The sequence below is a fragment of the Haliotis cracherodii genome, unplaced genomic scaffold, assembly GCF_022045235.1.
Source record: "Haliotis cracherodii isolate W230 unplaced genomic scaffold, xgHalCrac1.p SCAF_2, whole genome shotgun sequence".
NCBI classification, from domain to species: domain Eukaryota; kingdom Metazoa; phylum Mollusca; class Gastropoda; order Lepetellida; family Haliotidae; genus Haliotis; species Haliotis cracherodii.
In genome coordinates, this window is record NW_027266275.1 from 33,209,122 (window position 1) to 33,226,137 (window position 17,016).

The window sequence follows — 17,016 nt, forward strand, 5'->3', positions numbered from 1 at the left end:
GACGGAGGGGTATTCGAGCGGTTTTGTATTAAGTGTTCCGTTACGCCAAGCACTCGCTTTCCAATCGAATTTCCCACTGGATAAAATGTTTGCCGATAATTTGACGCTTTCTGTTGCAGGGATATTACTGAATGGTCAAGAGCAATTCAAATTTGTCAGGTCGTGTTTTGGTCATGCAAAACTAAGTTTACTGTACATTCTTAATGTATCTTAGAGTCAATGGTCATTTCGTTTCCTCCATACTTCATTTTGACCATGATAAGACCTGTGACGATCAATATTGCCAGTGTGAAGAAACGGAAACAGAAGCTGTCTAGAGCTCGGCTGACTCTGGTCCAAGTCACGGGATCATTGTCCTCCCAAGCCTGCTGGACGATGACCGCATCGCTAAGCACCTTTTCCTTCCCACGCCGAGTCTCGTAATCTTTAGGCTTGATCCTTCTCCTTTTCTTGCACGACAGGCATTCAAGGGCAATGGTGACATTCTGTACCCACTTTGGAACTCGGTCTCCAAACGACTCTTTGTGGTGTAGGCGGGTGATGATGATGGAGAGTGAGACGAAGACGGCGCTGAGGATGAGGAGGCTGGCCATGTAGACGGCCAGCATACAGATGCTCTCTGAGGTCTGAGGGAGCATGTCGGAGATGAAGCTCATGAAGACGCCAAATGCCAACAGAACTGTTATTCCGTAAGATATCTTCTCTCCAGATTCCACAGGGATGAGGAATACGAACACGTTGAGGATGGAGAGGACGAGGACGGGCATGACGATGTTCAGGATGTAGAAGAAGGAGCGTCGCTCTAGCAGGAACGATATGACAATCATGGACATGGTCGTAGAGGTACCTCGCACTTCTTGGTGGGCTTTAGTGGCAAGGATGTCCCATTCGCCGTTCTTCTTATAGGCGTCAGTGTTAATGCCGTCATGCAGGGAATGAAGAACGACCTCCTCTAGTCCCATACCCCAGATGAAGAATTCGATGTCACAACGCTGCTTGTCAAAAGGATAGCTTGAAATATCAACCTTACAAAAAGTCTGGAAGGCCTCTCCTGGAGCCCATTTGGCACTGCCGTCATGCTTTACCATGACGATACCCGACTTTATCTCAAGTGTTTTGAAGTTATTATGTATGTTAGCCACCGCAAGGCTTGGTCTCCACACTTTGTCATTGGGTGGCCACACCATTTGAAGATCACCGTACTCCGACGAATTCCACACAAGAAGTTCATCCTTCCAATACACATCCAGCCAGGCGTTGCAGGAGAAACGCTGATCGACTTCATTGAACTCTGTTATAGAGACCAGGTTGAAAGATAAGTTGACATGCATCGTTTCTGTCTGGTCAAGAAGGGGCTTCACGTTCAAATTGTTTTTGTTGATTTTGTCCTCGAACAACCGAATTACATCAGAAGCCATTGCACAGTCAGCGATGGGTACACAACAGACAGCGAGGAGAAGACATATGCAGAAGCAGATAACCTTCCCATTCTTAGCCATTACGTTATCCGTGTTATCCCTAGATGAGAAAACAGACGAAGTGAGAAACGGGAAAATGCAGCACAAAACTCGACAAACTTAGAAATTACCTCTCAGAACAACATTAACATGTCAATATTTTTTAAGAGACCCACCGTTTATTTAGTCAGCACTTCAGGATATACAACTGTTTTTAAAAGGAGACAGATCATTGTTTCCAGAACATCCATAATGACTAGTGAAACAATTTGTTAAACTGAACGATATTTGGGTTTCTTACAGCAGCATAACAGCTTTTTTAAAATTAAAAAAATGCAGAAAGAATGGCAAATGGACGGCACATAATGAACACCTACATCGAAATTTCACTTCCCATTTTTATGTTTTGTGTATGAAGTAAAATTACATCACATGTGCAGTGTAGGATATATTCGCTTACCTTTCAGGAACTTCACAATGTGATGCCCTGTAGGACGGAAAGAACACTCTCGTGTCTCCGGTTTCCAAAGTGTGATATGTTCGACTGGTACTACACTCGATATCAATCCAGAGAGTCGCATGGGAAAACGACTGTACGACGGCTATTGGGTTCTTCTACAAATCAATGAGGAAAACGTCCCAGAGAATTATTCCCCAGAACAGAAAAAAAACTTGACACAACAACATGTTTGCAATCAATGTACATAACGTGTTAATCGGATACTGCACAATGAATAAATTGCCTCTTTGTTCCTGATGCCGAGTTGTGTAGATGATCATGATATGAATTCTGATCCTTCCTACAAAACAATGGAGAACCTCCAGGTAAAGAGGAATACAATGAGCTTGAGAACTATTCACCATCGTTTATTTGTAATGATCGAGGCACAGCAATCAGTGTGATCACAATCTCGAGCGTTACAAATGTAGATTACAGAAATGCTGCGGTGATGACTATTGATCTCATGGCCACTCTAGCCTGAACAGTGGTGCCACAAAACATCACATTCCTGCAAGATGGATACTTAGTTTTCAGGTGTGACAATACGACTTGTTTGTGATGGAAAGTGGTGCCGAGTTGCTATTAGCTTCCCATCAGTCCTGTGCCCCAAAACAATACTTCAGTTAAAGTTAAAAGGTTCTTTACATCAACAACCTGCCTCATTTGACCCCCCATATAGGCACAATTAAGAAAAACAAATATATTTGAGTTAATAGCCAGCAAATTACAATGTGTTAGTTTCGAACAGAAGCGCGGACTGGCCCAATGTCTTCATAATGACGCTTTAAGTGTGTATCGCAAATACACGATTGATTAATCAAAGCGCTTTTGTTCAGGACTTTGCAAAACAGTATTAATGACCACAAGGCGGAAGAAAACACAAGTCATTCGATATAACTGCTTATTATAGCTTATCGTATCTGTTTATCAGTAAATTGAAATACACAGACAATACTTAATTTTACGAGCACAGATGAAACCTTGATATAAATATAGCACAAATATAATTGACCTTCCAAGACTGGACTATGCTCCACAGTATTAGTGCCAACTCGAGTCTATTTCTTGACCTAATAAGTGCCCTGGGTGATATTGATGAATTGTCTCGGTGTTTTAACTGGGATCAACACTAAAGCGGACGGTGGCTCACTCAGGTGAGGTAAGGTTAAAGTAATAAAAGTACCTTTTAATATTATTTCATATATACGACCTGCAAACACCTGCAGTAGACGGACTTCTCGCAGTTTTTGTAGTACTAGTCCACCGAGATGCATGCAGCATTTCAACATGGATATTCCTAAGACACAGTATGCTAACCCGACCCGATCAGCCCTTGTGTTATCCCCTTAATGCCGAGCGTCAGGCAACATCAAGTACCATCATTTGGTATAACGCGGCCTTGGAATCGAACCACCGACCTTCCGCTCTTTGGGCAGAAGCTCTTTCCACTACCACCACGGAGGCGGTCAGCAGACACGGTGATGTTTGAACGTCATTTAGTCCGTGCTTAGTACCCATTTAAAAAGTCTGTCTGCCACTTTGTATTGTTTACTCGAATACAGAAATATTCAATGTTATTTAATTTTACGAATGAATGTCATCACATCGGTGGCTCAGTGGTCTGAGGCGTGCAGAATTGTTCCGTTAACCATATCTCATTCCGTTGGTCGTGGGTTTGAATCTTTTTTCTGATTATGATACTTGGTCTGTCTGCCAAATACCCGAACTTTTACAAAATTTAATAAAACACAGTTTCATGAGGCGTAAAAGGAGAAATTATTATTCCCATGCTAGGACAAAACATAGATTTGAAGCGCAACAAGCAAACGATGTTTATACATATGGACCCCCGAGAGTTTAAACACGTAAATGTGAATTTCAAAGTTTAAAGTAATTACATTTTCAGAAGACAAACTTTCAACAACTTTTTCCTTGTCTTGGTGACACACACAAGATACCTTACATGTGTTTGGATCCGCAGATCTGTGATACGAATCCAGATTCACCTCCATTACAAAGAGGAGGAGTCACTGTCATCAATGACACAGATTCAGATTCTTCACGAGAGACAAATTAAAGGAGAAAACTGAAAGCATATCTTGGCGATTCTGGATTTGTATCATAGATCTGCAGATCCAGACACGTGTAAGGTATATATATACTTTTATCAGCAAATACTCTGCACGCATGTAGATGTTGGCCAATAAGTGGAGGGTTTGACTTCGGGCCTGACTTTTCAAAGCTATCTCTCTCAAGTGACGTATTATTGTACAATACAATCCAAGATCGGTACACTTCTCAAAGATGAACAGAGCTTAAGACTTTCAAAGTACTTTTTTCTCACATTCGGTCATCTCAGCACAACCCGAGCTCAAAACGCAGTATGCAACCATGTAACTCTTTAACCTGAACCCGGGGCGCAATCAGACAGGGAACCCCGTATATTTTACTCCGATGCAATACCTTTCTGTGTTAAGACCTGGGGACCCCCCAATAGAATACATACAGTATTCACCTGAAGAAGGATCAGGAAGTAGATCTGCAACGTCGTTACAAGAATAAAAGTTCTTATATAAAGTGTCATGTATTTATCATGTTCTTCAAACTTCTAAGTGTCTATCTCAGGACTAAATAGAAGGTGGTGCCAAGTGAACCCTGCGAACTTTGACAACCCAACTTAAATGGATCCTTGAGGTCTTTTCCTGTGAAAGGGGGTATTTAAGAGGAATACCCCATTCAGATACAGTATGCTGACTCTAAACCGACCAGTCCTTGTTTTAGCTCCTTAATGCCGAGCGCCAGACAGGGTAACAACAAGAACCATCTTTTAACGTCTTTGGGAATGACGCGACCGGGGATGGAACCCCGGACCTTCCGCTCTCCGGGTGGATGCTCGACCACTAGACCACGGAGGCGGTCAGAAACAATAGAGACAAGTGACACAGTGATATTTAGATCGATGCATACAGAGTAAGACACACGTATCTACAGCACTGTATGGCAAGAGGGGTGACTTCAAATTCACCTTTATGTAGAGCAATATTCCAGCAGCTCCAGCCTTTGGTGTCTACATTTCACAACTTTTGAGATACAATCAAAAGATTTCAAAGAGCATCATAGATTCTTGCTTAAAAGTTGTTTGATCAATGTTACAACATTCAAGACCTCAGTAAAGCTTTCAAAACGTTAACGGTTGACGCATCAGTGACCAACACGATGTCTGTTGTAATTCAACATTTTGACTTCTACTATACTTTACCGTGTATTTTCAGGCGATCATTGACTTGCCTCTGCATGTGTTTGTGACGGGAGCCAACGTTGAAGCGGGATACTCTCACCTTTCGGCGAACACCTGGCATCATCACTATTCGATAGTGATTAAAAATCACACGCCTATGTTATAGTCGGAATAGTATGATTATGGTTAGGCTTTGTCGCTCCTGTTCAGATCTTCGCGCTGAGAGGTATCGTATCCGAGTAAAAGATCTGATTGTGAGGAGATTGTGGGGGGCCCTACGCCTGCCGAAACCCGAGAGGCGGGGAGCCGATAACACTCTTTCACGTCAACACTGGCAGTCAGACTCACCGTCAGTTAGTGGTAGTCCAGCAGAGTAATGCAGTAATCAAGACAGTAAAGGGTTAGCCGTGGTCTCACTGACTGACGGTCATTTACAAATCATACATTGAGGCTAATAAATCTCAAGATATTTGTACAGTCTTGTAATTTGAAACTATAGCACTATTTGGTCCTCGGGATCGAATGAAAACAAATAACCCGATTACCTTTGCCAAATCGAAGTCAGGAGAACAATTTGTTGTACAATTTACCGCTCAAAACAGACACGATTCAACTTTTTTAGATATATATAGTATTCAGCGCAGATTTGTACCACATTTTTGGGCAGCGGCACCAGTTGGATTAAAGCGCTTGGTATTGTGCACGTAAACTAAATGTATTATTGATAATCCAAACCCCATCTGTGTGCTGCAGGTGCCAAGGGTGAAGCCATGTCCGTCAAGTGTCTGCCGACCACAAAGATGTATACCAGTATATTCCGTCTGTTTCTGCTTTTTAATAATATTTCTTGTTTATAAGGGACTGACCAGTTGATATTCTGATGGGGGGTGGGGGTGGGGTTGGGGCTGGGCTGGGTGGGGGGGGGGGGGGGGGGGGGGGTATTTGTATCGATTACATACTTTTCAGGTACCCTTACAACATCAGATATCCCCCGAACACCAAATGGTTGGTCCCTAACGTACAGGATACTGTGTGAACCGGCGGGTGGTCAGGCTCGGTGACTTGGTTAATTTCGTGTCTTCTTACTCCAACAACGTGGTTAGCTGCTCATGATGTCAACCACTGGATTGTCCGGCCCAGATTATTTACAGACCGCCGTCATATAGCTGGAATATTGCTGACTGCGGCGTTTAACAACATCCATTGTCTAGTGGTAGAGCATCCGCCCGGAGAACGAAATATCGGGGCTTCGATCCCCGGCCGCGTCATACCAAGAGACGGTACTTGTTGTTACCCTGTCTGGCGCTTCGCATTAAGGGGCTAAATCGGTATCAGTCAGGACTAGTACAAACAGCCACACACACACACAGCCACACACACACACAGCCACACACACACACACACACACACACACACACACACACACACACACACACACACACACACACACACACACACACACACACACACACACACACACACACAATTTGCTCCAAGATCACAAGGCAGACAAGTGGCTTATACGAAATAACGTGTCGCAGATTGGTGTGAAGTCACTTTGAGCAGTAGTTTAGTTACACCACGTAATCCAGGTAATCAACGTTAACCACTTCAGGATAAGATTTACTGACTGGGATTTGGTGCTGACTGATCATTGACTCCTATCTTGTATTCGAAAAGACGACCTGATGATCTTGTCATGGCCAAGTGAGATTTGAGGTCTCACACGACTCAACCAAACTTTCTTTCTCTGTTGACATGATCATGCCGGGAATCGTATCTGTTCATGAGTCGCAACGAGGAGGGTCGATTGTGAGTGTACCAATTGATTGAGTAAAATTTTGAATGCCACAGAAACGTTCATAAAATCAGTCTCATTTCTTGAGTTCTTCAAAACACGCCTAGAAAACCAACGTAGAAGCTGATCCAGCGATATTTACCCGCCCATTTGTATACACGCTTCTAACCAACATTACACACGCTCGCACGCACACACATAGGCACGCACGTACACCACGAACATGAATACATATAAATTAACAAGTCGATCTTGATGTCTTAAGTTCATTAAAGACAAACTTTGCGAATATCAAGCGACAATATAGAGCTTTCTGAACTTCCCAGAAACAACTGATTTTATCAAGTATATTTTAGTTTATTTTTAAGAGTATTTAAGACATGATGGTTCAGATATACTATCGCCAAATTAAAGGGCATTTGTAATAATAAAATGTCTCAATTCTTCGACAAATGGTCTCAAATATCAAGCTCAACAACGAACGTCATAGTCAATGACAATTTTATAACCCGCAATACAATAATTATTTTTTCTATACAAAAAAGTGCAAAACATATGCAAATTATATTGTAAATATTAAATTAAACATCAAACACAAATCTATGAAAAGGTATATAACTTAACAATCGTTTAATAGATTGACACGATTTGGTAAAATATATCTAATATACTACTCAATCTTTGTTAAGGATCACTACTTTAAAAGGTAATACGTCAAACTGTGTGCATCTGTTGAAATAGCCAAAGACAATATTGCGTGAAGATGACGAGGACTTGCGTTATTGTCCATGTCTTGAGCATGAAGTCCGGTCCGATTGCACCAGCGTACGGTCTCACGTCCAGGTCTAGAATTTCATCCTTGCAGCGCAAACCTGTCATCGTACCCCGCTGCAGGACGTAGAGATAAGTTCTTCCAGCTCTACTGATACCGTCCCGAACAATGATTGAGTCCCCTCCTTTGCGGTCATGTTGAATCATTGAATCCTGAAATCTTTCTCCTTGTCTACGCCACACTTGGGCACGACGAGCCGTGAAGTCTGGACAGTATCTCGATTCATCATTGAAAAGTACTGAGTGAGTGAGATGGGTTTAACGTCGCTTTGAACAGTATTCCAGTTATTTCGCGGCGTTGAAAAGAACTGGAGCACAGTCCTGGTCTGTCCATTAAAGTGATCCTCAGTCCAATACAGACGTGCCTGCCTGTGGGTTGCGAATGCATGCCCTCCGTGACCGGAGACCATCCTCACGGACACGAGTACACACTACACACTGAGTAGAAATGTTAACGCCAATGGCGTTCCGCGGGTCATTTCTGAGTGTGGTGGTAGTCACCAAGTGATGACATCTTGCTCCAAGCAGGCGAAACCTGTCTTCCCGCTGTGTTGCGGGCCGCTGTCGACCACCTGCATGTCGCTGGGTAGCTGATCCAAAAGTCTTGTATCGATTCCATACCCTGCTGATCACACTGTGGCTGACAACAAAGACGTTTGCAATGTGACGTTGTTTTGACCCAGTTTCAAGCATGACTAAAAGTATGCACCTGCCCAATTCTTCAGTCGTCAAACGACGTCTTTGACGTTAAGGGAATAAAAGTACATTCAGTAAGTAGTGTTGTGCTCTTTGATAATGGTTAGCAAAACTCTGTCACGATACATCCAAATATAGGTTTTCAAGCAACTTGTACAGATCGTGCCCATGACTGCATGCCTCTGTCCGTTCATCATGAAACGGAGGTCCTTTCGGGGTTATCCAATCATTGTGTACCGGTATATTTCAATCTGTATTGATTGGATGTTTTTTTATGTATAAGCAAACCTGATCCTTAGAAAACTGTGAGTAGTATATACATGTTTTTATTTATAATTAAACTTTATCCTTAGCACACTTTGGGTAGTATATGGCTCAAGGCTCTACCATACCACATCTGAACAAAGCGATCGCGAGCAGTGAGAAACCTGGCAGCTGTGATCATTGTATAATATGTTTTATAATGTTCGTCTATGCAGTACTGACTGGCCATGTGTTTCGGTTATTTATTTCTGTTTAAACATGATGACTTATGTTGATGTGACCACAGACATTTTTCAAGCAGGTGACATTTGGTGCGGAACTGGGGCTGGCCTGTTCATCTTCCTACACTCTGGAAGCTGGGTGAGCAAGCCAAACTTATGTGATTTTATTGCAGCTTTAAAGTCAGACTGTGCACGCATGTTCATGGTATGGTTGTTGAATGCCTTGCTATTTAAAACAAGGCTATAGAAGTCTATGTGTAGCAACAAGAGTCCACCCATCCTTAATTAAAATTGGGCTGTTGTATAGAGGTTTTGTCTGATCTAGACAGAGAGGCGAGGTGAGGTTAAATGTCGTTCAAGATTATTGGACTCATATAACGATGTGCATTGAATTGTTTGGTATTGCGCTCTCTGAAATCTTCATAGAAAGAGCATCGATATTGTAACTCAAAAATTGGGACATGTTAACTCCAAAGGCTGGAGCTGTTTTTTTTTGTAAATGTAATGTAAATATGAAACTGTTGATGCGTTCGCCTGTTCTCTTTTAATTCTAGTTCAGGTTGGTAAATCAGTGGAAGGGGATATGCTATGTGTCCGTTACTGAATTATATCAGATTATCCATACGTCATGGGCACAGTTATGAATGCGTGTCCCAGGGCTCGGTAGTGTGTGTGTGTGTGTGTGTGTGTGTGTGTGTGTGTGTGTGTGTGTGTGTGTGTGTGTGCGTGCGTGCGTGCGTGCGTGTGTGTGTGTGTGTGTGTGTGTGTGTGTGTGTGTGTGTGTGTGTGTGTGTGTGTGTGTGTGTTGTGTGTGTGTGTGTGTGTGTGTGTGTGTGTGTGTGTGTGTGTGTGTGTGTGTGTGTGTGTGCGTGCGTGTGTGTGTGTGTGTGTGTGTGTGTGTGTGTGTGTGTGTGTGTGTGCTTGGACTAATGCCGGTTTGATAGTACCAGCCCACTGAGATACCATGCGTCAGTTTAACACGAATAACCGACCCAGAAACAGTATTATGATCCAAGCCGACCAGCCCTTATTGTATCCCGTAACGCCGAGCACCAGGCAGAGTAACAGCAAGTACCATCGTTTAATGTCCTTTGGCATGGCACGGTCGGGAGTCGAATTCCCGATCTTCAGTTTTCCGGCCAGACGCTCTATCTACTAGACCACGGAGGTGGTCCCTTGGAAGAGTGAGGTATCGCATCGAAGTAATGTCATTGGTAAAGCACCATACCTAAATATAAACATATCCACATACCCTCGATGACCTTTATGGCACTTAGCTGGGGTGTCGAAAATGAAAGCTGACCTTGCGAGTATGTGTGTATTTTGATTCTTGAAATACACTTTTCGGAGCAGCGTTAATGAAATAATCCTCATCGGTTTATAACAACATTCCAGCATGACTAAAACATTACCTATTTTCCTTGTTCGCGGAGATAAAAGGCTTCCGAATTTCGACTAACAGGGCCTCTTACACGTGAATAAATTGCGTTGAAACAGCCCCTCTGTAATAACCGTTTCACCACTGGTTGTCTCCCTTGGACAAAGACACACGCTGTCCCGATGAACGGACTCCGACGCCCGCTCCTGTTGAGATGCTATTCCCTCAATTAAATTACAAAAGCACTCACGTCCGCCGTAAGTCGGCTATCACCCTCGGCTGTGAAAAGACATGATTAGAATACCAAGGCGGTGGCGAGAGCCCCTATCTTGTAAGGTTTTACAGACGGTTTATCTAGAATCAGCCTCAATATCTGTCTATCTATTTCCAGCTTGAGCTGAAACGTGCACGCCCCCAACTCCCATTGAAGGCTCCGACTCTGGAAATTAATTTGAAAAAAGAGGTGTGTTTGTCGTTTCTGGTCGAAACAAAAGGGTAAAAAAGTGACAGTTCAAAAACACGGGCTGCAAGATTTGAACACACTTCAGTAAGCTAAGCGTTACACTCTACACGATAAATGCATCACACGTAACATTAATTACGTTGTTACTTTTCCTCTTGGTTGTTTACTAATGACAGAGTAAACACCACGTGGTACGCCTAATGGTCAGATGGATCATAAACCTTCAATGAAGGGATCTGAATCCGTTTGTTCTCTCTTATGATCATCTAATCACGAAACATGAGTGGACGTTTACAATATGTGTGATTACATAAATATTGATGGTTAAAATACCAATATTTATGTGATGTAAATAAATGAAAGTCTTTGATGATTATTGATAAAAGGTAATTGCGACGGACACAATTACATCCTATTCTTGTTTCGCTATGAGCGAGGACCCACGGGTATTCCAGGGAACGACAGAGCTTTGTATTTGTGTGAATGTCGTGAGTTGTCAGACTGTCGCTGTCGATTGTATGGTATCGTATTCCAATTGCGTGGAGCGATGCTCCTGATGTCCATCACAGGATTTTCTGGTTCTCGTTTGTTTCCAGACCGCCGTCATACAGCTGGAATTTAGGCAAACAAGTAATTGAGTGAGTATGGTTTTACGCCGCTTTTAGCAATACTCCAGCAATATCACGGCGGGGGACACCAGAAATGGGCTTCACATATTGTACCCATGTAGGGAATCGAACCCGGGTCTCCGGCATGACGAGCGAACGCTTTAACCACTCGGCTACCCGACCGCCCTACAGCAAACAAACACTATGAGTGAGAAAAAGCGGTATCAGACAGGAAACTGCAGTGATACGCCGACAAGAGACATCATTTGTCGAATCCATTTCGGTAATTATTTGAACAAGGAGCGTGGTCATAATCGTATATACATGTATATGGTGCCCAAGCAAAATATATAGAGGGTGTTTTTTTTTAGTTCCGACACACGTCATCGAGTGACCTGCAAAAAAAGTTAATAGTTTCATCGGATGTCACGTCACGAAATGAATGCTAATGACGCGTTTGAGTAAAGTCAGTGCTGACGTATCGTGACGTCACAATTGACGCGTACCGTAACGTGAATGCTTTGTTACTGTATTAGGCACGAACATATACCTTATGATACCTTTTGAATAATCCAACACACACAAACACATATTGTACATAAATATTTGTGACCCGTGAAAATCCGGGGTAGAATAGGTCTTCAGCAACCCATGCTTGCCGTAAAAGGCGACTATGCTTGTCGTAAGAGGCGACTAACGGGATCGGGTGGTCAGGTCTTGCTCACTTGGTTGATGCATGTCATCGTATCCCAATGGCGTGGATCGATACTCATGATGTCAATCACTGGATTGTCTTGTCCAGACTCGATTATTTACAGACCTCCGTCATACAGCTGGAATATCGCTGAGTGCGGCGTAAAACAACAAGCAAACAAACAAACAAATGGACAGACAAAGTAGCATAAATATTTGTGAGATGCATTCTTTGCAGTGTATATATGAAATTATATATTTTTAAAGTCTTTACACGGATCTATCATATTAATTATGGAATAAATTATAGCCACAAACGAAATCTCTGCTAAAATACTTTTGTTCGATCCGACAATATCATAACCATGTGTTTATCCAGTGATGTGTTTCTTCAGACATTGTGATGTGTAACTACATATATGCACATGTTCCAAATGCCGATAAAGAGGTTCCTGAACCGGCTTAACGGCAAAGAAGCTGCAGCTAGATGCGTGTCCAAATACCCTATAACGGAACAATCATTTTGACAAACGTTGTGGCCCTCTATTGTCTGTTATATGATAGTATCTTAATGGAATGGAGATATACTAATACGTTGGATAATATAGGATCGGTCTCGGTCATCATTTTAAATTATACTGTTTCGTTTCGAGAAGTTAATGATACTCAACATGTGAATTTTTCGAGTTTTTGCTTACGTCTTTTCGTTCCTTTCTCTCATGCTGCAAATATATACGTTTTTGAAGTGGAGATTCAATATAAACACTATTGCAAATAGTTCATTGTTTATGTCAATTATGATGATGCAAGTATAGAAAAACAATTCCCCTAGAATAAGAGTGAGTGAGTGAGTTGGGTTTGACGGCGGTTTTAAAACTATTCCAGTCATATCAGCCACAATCGAAGCCACAATCATAGGTTTCTGGCGTGCCCAAGGACGCAACTCGCACAGCAAAACGCGGCGACTGGGCCACCCGTGCATATATGTTAAGTATTACAGTAAACTACGGTTATCACGAACTTAAAGTGACCTCTAGGTTTGGTTCGTCATAACCGTAGTTCGTTATAAGCATATATACCGTAAATAACCGGGACCAAAAGACAGTTCATTATATCCTTCAGTTCGTTATAAGCGTGTTCGTTATAAGCGTATTTTTCTTTGAATTTAATTTGTATTTCGAAGGTAACACTATCAACTTTTGTGTTTGGATTACCTGCTTACTTTATGTCATAACAATGGCCAGATTGTGATGGCCAAAGTGATACAGGACGTTTCTTTTGGCTTCTCTTTCACATCAAGGTGACCCGTTGTGCTGTCCATTGGATGGTTGGATAGTTATGAGCCTTAGGCGGAGTTGGTTGCAAAATATATTTCAGAATCCTCTCTGTGGCCCTGTGACTTCCTTCAACCAGCGGATCGTATTGGCGAAGAAGGCTTTCTCCTGGTGGTGTTAAAACGCCTCCAATGTCGTCATGACGTCATCGTCATTTGTGTTATGGTGCCCAGACATCCCTTTCTTCAAGTTTGGAAATAGGTGGACATTTTACAGTGCCAATCTGTTGAATATGGGGGATATTCAATGAGTTCAAAGCCAGGCATGCATTACAGCCAACAGACATGAACACATAAGCATTGTCCAGGTTGAACACCACGTCTTTAGTGAGTGCAAATCGTCACCTAAGCAGAGTAATTAGTATAATATTGACCGTTAATGGTCTGACCTTTCTGGAGGAAGTCCACCAGAGGAATCCCTTGGAATCACAGAAATTTGAAACCATCATGAAACAGACTTTCATGTAAGATGTTCCCACTGCGTTGACTGTTGTCTTTGGCTGATAGTGGTAAAACCCAAGACTCATTCAGGGTTCCAAATCGCTAAACAAAATCAACTGCTTAAAAACTACGTCAATTCTCACGAGAGATGTTCAATCCAGAACGTTTCTGTAGCCTTGGAATCCATCGTACTGAAACCTTTATCATGCCCAGTTCATTCCTCATTGCTGGCAGCTCGGTAGACGATTTTGTCCATTTTCATCCCCAGAGATTACCTAATTGATGCCTGCAGAAGTATGCTGCCTGCTTGTACATGACTGTTGCATTATTGCTGTGAACGATGCCACTGATTCCGTACCATTATTTAGATTGTTTTTTGTCTCACTGATCTAAAATATGTGAAGTTGTTATTGTTGAGGTATTTACATGATAAAAATTGACTTCAATATCTGTTTGCATGTAACGATTGGTAATTACACGTAAAAAAGGTGTAGGCAGATTTACACAGTATGAACACCGGTGTTTACTTCTATACACCATGAACGCAAATAATATTGAAGTTAATTCTGACATGACGATGTTTGATTGTTTGAATTTCAACTTACTTATCGTCCCGAAATGTGTCATCTGATAACAATGCATTCAGCTGAAATCAATCTGAACCTTCGGCTTCAGAGTGTTGACATGTGGTTGCAGGTTTCGTGTTGGTAATTTTGAACATAAAGAGATAACGACAGCTGCTCACGTTAAACATCAGTGAGTGGGTAAGTGAGTTGGGTAAATCGCTGTAGTATTTCAGTTATATCACGTCGTATGATTTGAGGTGGGAGAAAGCCTGAAAATATGTACGTCTCGTTTACTACTTTATAGAAACCCACGATAAAAGATATGGTGCTGACAAACTTAGAAACATAATCAGGTCGAACCGGGCTTAGAACCGTGAGCTTAGGTTTCTTGCGCGTCTTCAGGACGCAACTCTGCACGACGGATTGCGACGCCTTGAGACGACTGGGACAGCCGTGCCCACACTATGCAAGTGCACAATATACATGTACACACATACATGAATATTAAAAGGCTGTTTTAAAGATATATTCCTCCATGTTTCAGTTTTTATTGTGTAACAGGTATTTGTAGGTCCACTCGGGCTGTAAAGAATAAATCCGGGGATACAAGCTGTGACACCACCTCGCGCCTAATTCAAGTAAAGGGAGGTGAAATGGAGTTTAACATCGCGTTCAAGATTATTGCACTTATTTAGCGACGTGCCTGCACGTGTGTGTGTCAGCTTAAACTAGTACGGACTGATGCCGGTTTTATAGTGCTAGCTCACTGATATACTATGCCGCAATTTCACATAGATAAATTTCTAAGAAGTTGACGGATGACAAAGGAGACACAATTTATGGATAACGACATCTTTGTTTTACTTTAATGGTGACGTCTCGGTATAGACCCTTATTCCACTGTCAAGCTAGGCTGTCAACGATAAAAGAATCTATACCGAAAAGTCGCCATTATATTATAGTGAAATAAAGAAGTTGCCGATACCGAGCCCACCAGTCCTTGTTTTATCATCTTGTCTCCGAGCCACAGGCCTAGGCAGTGTAAAACAACTACCACCTCTTAACGTCGAACCACCGACCTTTCACTCTCTGGGTAAACGCGACACCACAGAGGCGGTCGACTTAATTCAGTTCATGACACTCATTCTTATTGAATGAGGTGAGGTGAAATGGTGTTTAACGTTGCGTTCAATATTATTGCACTTACATAGGGACGTGTGTCTGTTTGGCTGCTTGTACTAGTCCTGACTGAGGCAGATTTTATAGTGCTGGCCCACAAAGATACTATCCCGCAGTTTAACATGAATACCCCACTCAAACATAGCATACTGACTCAGAGCCGACCAGTCCTTGCCCTAGGCCTTTAATGCCGAGCGCCAGGCAGGTAACAAGTACCATATTTTGGCATGACGGACCTTCCGCTCTGCGGGCGGACGCTCTACCACTAGACCACGGTGGCGGTCCTTTTTGTATGACGAAGTCAGGATTACTAAGATACGCTGTAAATGTTCATTTGTTGCGAACACAAATAATTTTGAAAGCTATTGCAAAAAAATAAACACTTTTTATTTCGCATCACAGCTCACACAACCAGCATGACGTCATTTGTACTGAGTGTTTATGATGTAATAGGGTTCCCTTCTGCCTCCAACTTCGCCTCAAGAATAAACCTGACGTACTGCGCAAGCGCAGCTGCTGCCACTGTGGTCCTGTGACATAAACACCCGTCACTCAAACGTTTCTCCTCCCTCTTCACTCGCAAAGGGTTCCTCTTGAAATGAATGTCATCTGAAATATACACAAAATTATTATTATCATTATTATAAGTCATATCGATGACGTAATACGTGCTATTGTTAACAATGAAGCAATATGACGTCGTCTCTTCAAATGAGGTGAAATGGGTTTTAACGTCGCGTCCAAGGTTATTGCACTTTTATAGCGACGTGCATGCACGCCCATGGCTGCTTGTAGTAGTCCGGACTGATGCCGATTTATAGTGCTAGCTCACTGAGATACCATGCCACAGTTTAACATGAATACCCCACTCAAACACAGTATTCTGACTCCCAGCCGAACAGTCCTTGTTTTAGCCTCTTAATGGCGAGCGCCAGACAGGGTAACAACAAGTACCATCTTTTAACGTATTTTAGTATGACGCGGCCGGGGATCGAACCTCGGACCTTCCGCTCTTCGGGTGGAGGTGATCTCTCTTCAAACGACTAACCAGCATTGCGACTCACTAAAAGAATTGTATGCAATGATTTGTTTGTTTGCTTGTTGTTTAACGCCGCACTCAGCAACATTCCAGCTATATGACGGCGGTCTGTCAATAATCGAGTGATTGACATCATGAGCATCGATCCACGCAATTGGGATACGATGACATGCATCAACCAAGTCAGCGACCCTGACCACCCGATCCCGTTAGTCGCCTCTTACGACAAGCATAGTCTCCTTTTACGACATGCATGGGTTGCTGAAGACCTATCGTAATCCGGATCGTCACGGGTGGTATGCTATGGGC

General features: G+C 42.6%; 2 protein-coding genes across 2 annotated transcripts in view; both read right to left on the minus strand.

The window, feature by feature from the left end:
- Positions 1 to 200: 200 nt before the first annotated feature.
- Positions 201 to 2,000, minus strand: LOC139469154 (neuronal acetylcholine receptor subunit alpha-7-like). Its single transcript, XM_071251288.1, has 2 exons — positions 1,918 to 2,000; positions 201 to 1,518 (listed from the first exon to the last, which is right to left on the minus strand). The coding sequence occupies exon 2, from the start codon at positions 1,497 to 1,499 to the stop codon at positions 201 to 203; it is 1,299 nt and encodes a 432-aa protein (XP_071107389.1). The 5' UTR covers positions 1,500 to 1,518; positions 1,918 to 2,000.
- Positions 2,001 to 16,033: 14,033 nt separating this feature from the next.
- LOC139469027 (UPF0764 protein C16orf89 homolog) overlaps positions 16,034 to 17,016 on the minus strand; it is a 34,486-nt gene continuing 33,503 nt past the window's right edge. Inside the window, exon 7 of the mRNA XM_071251162.1 lies at positions 16,034 to 16,277. Coding sequence (XP_071107263.1) covers positions 16,108 to 16,277 — 170 coding nt within the window. The 3' untranslated portion in view covers positions 16,034 to 16,107. The remainder of the gene's footprint in view (positions 16,278 to 17,016) is intronic.

Coding starts and splice junctions, on each gene's coding strand:
- LOC139469154 (XM_071251288.1), bottom strand. CDS start 1,499: ATGGCTAAGAATGGGAAGGTTATCTGCTTCTGCATATGTCTTCTCCTC.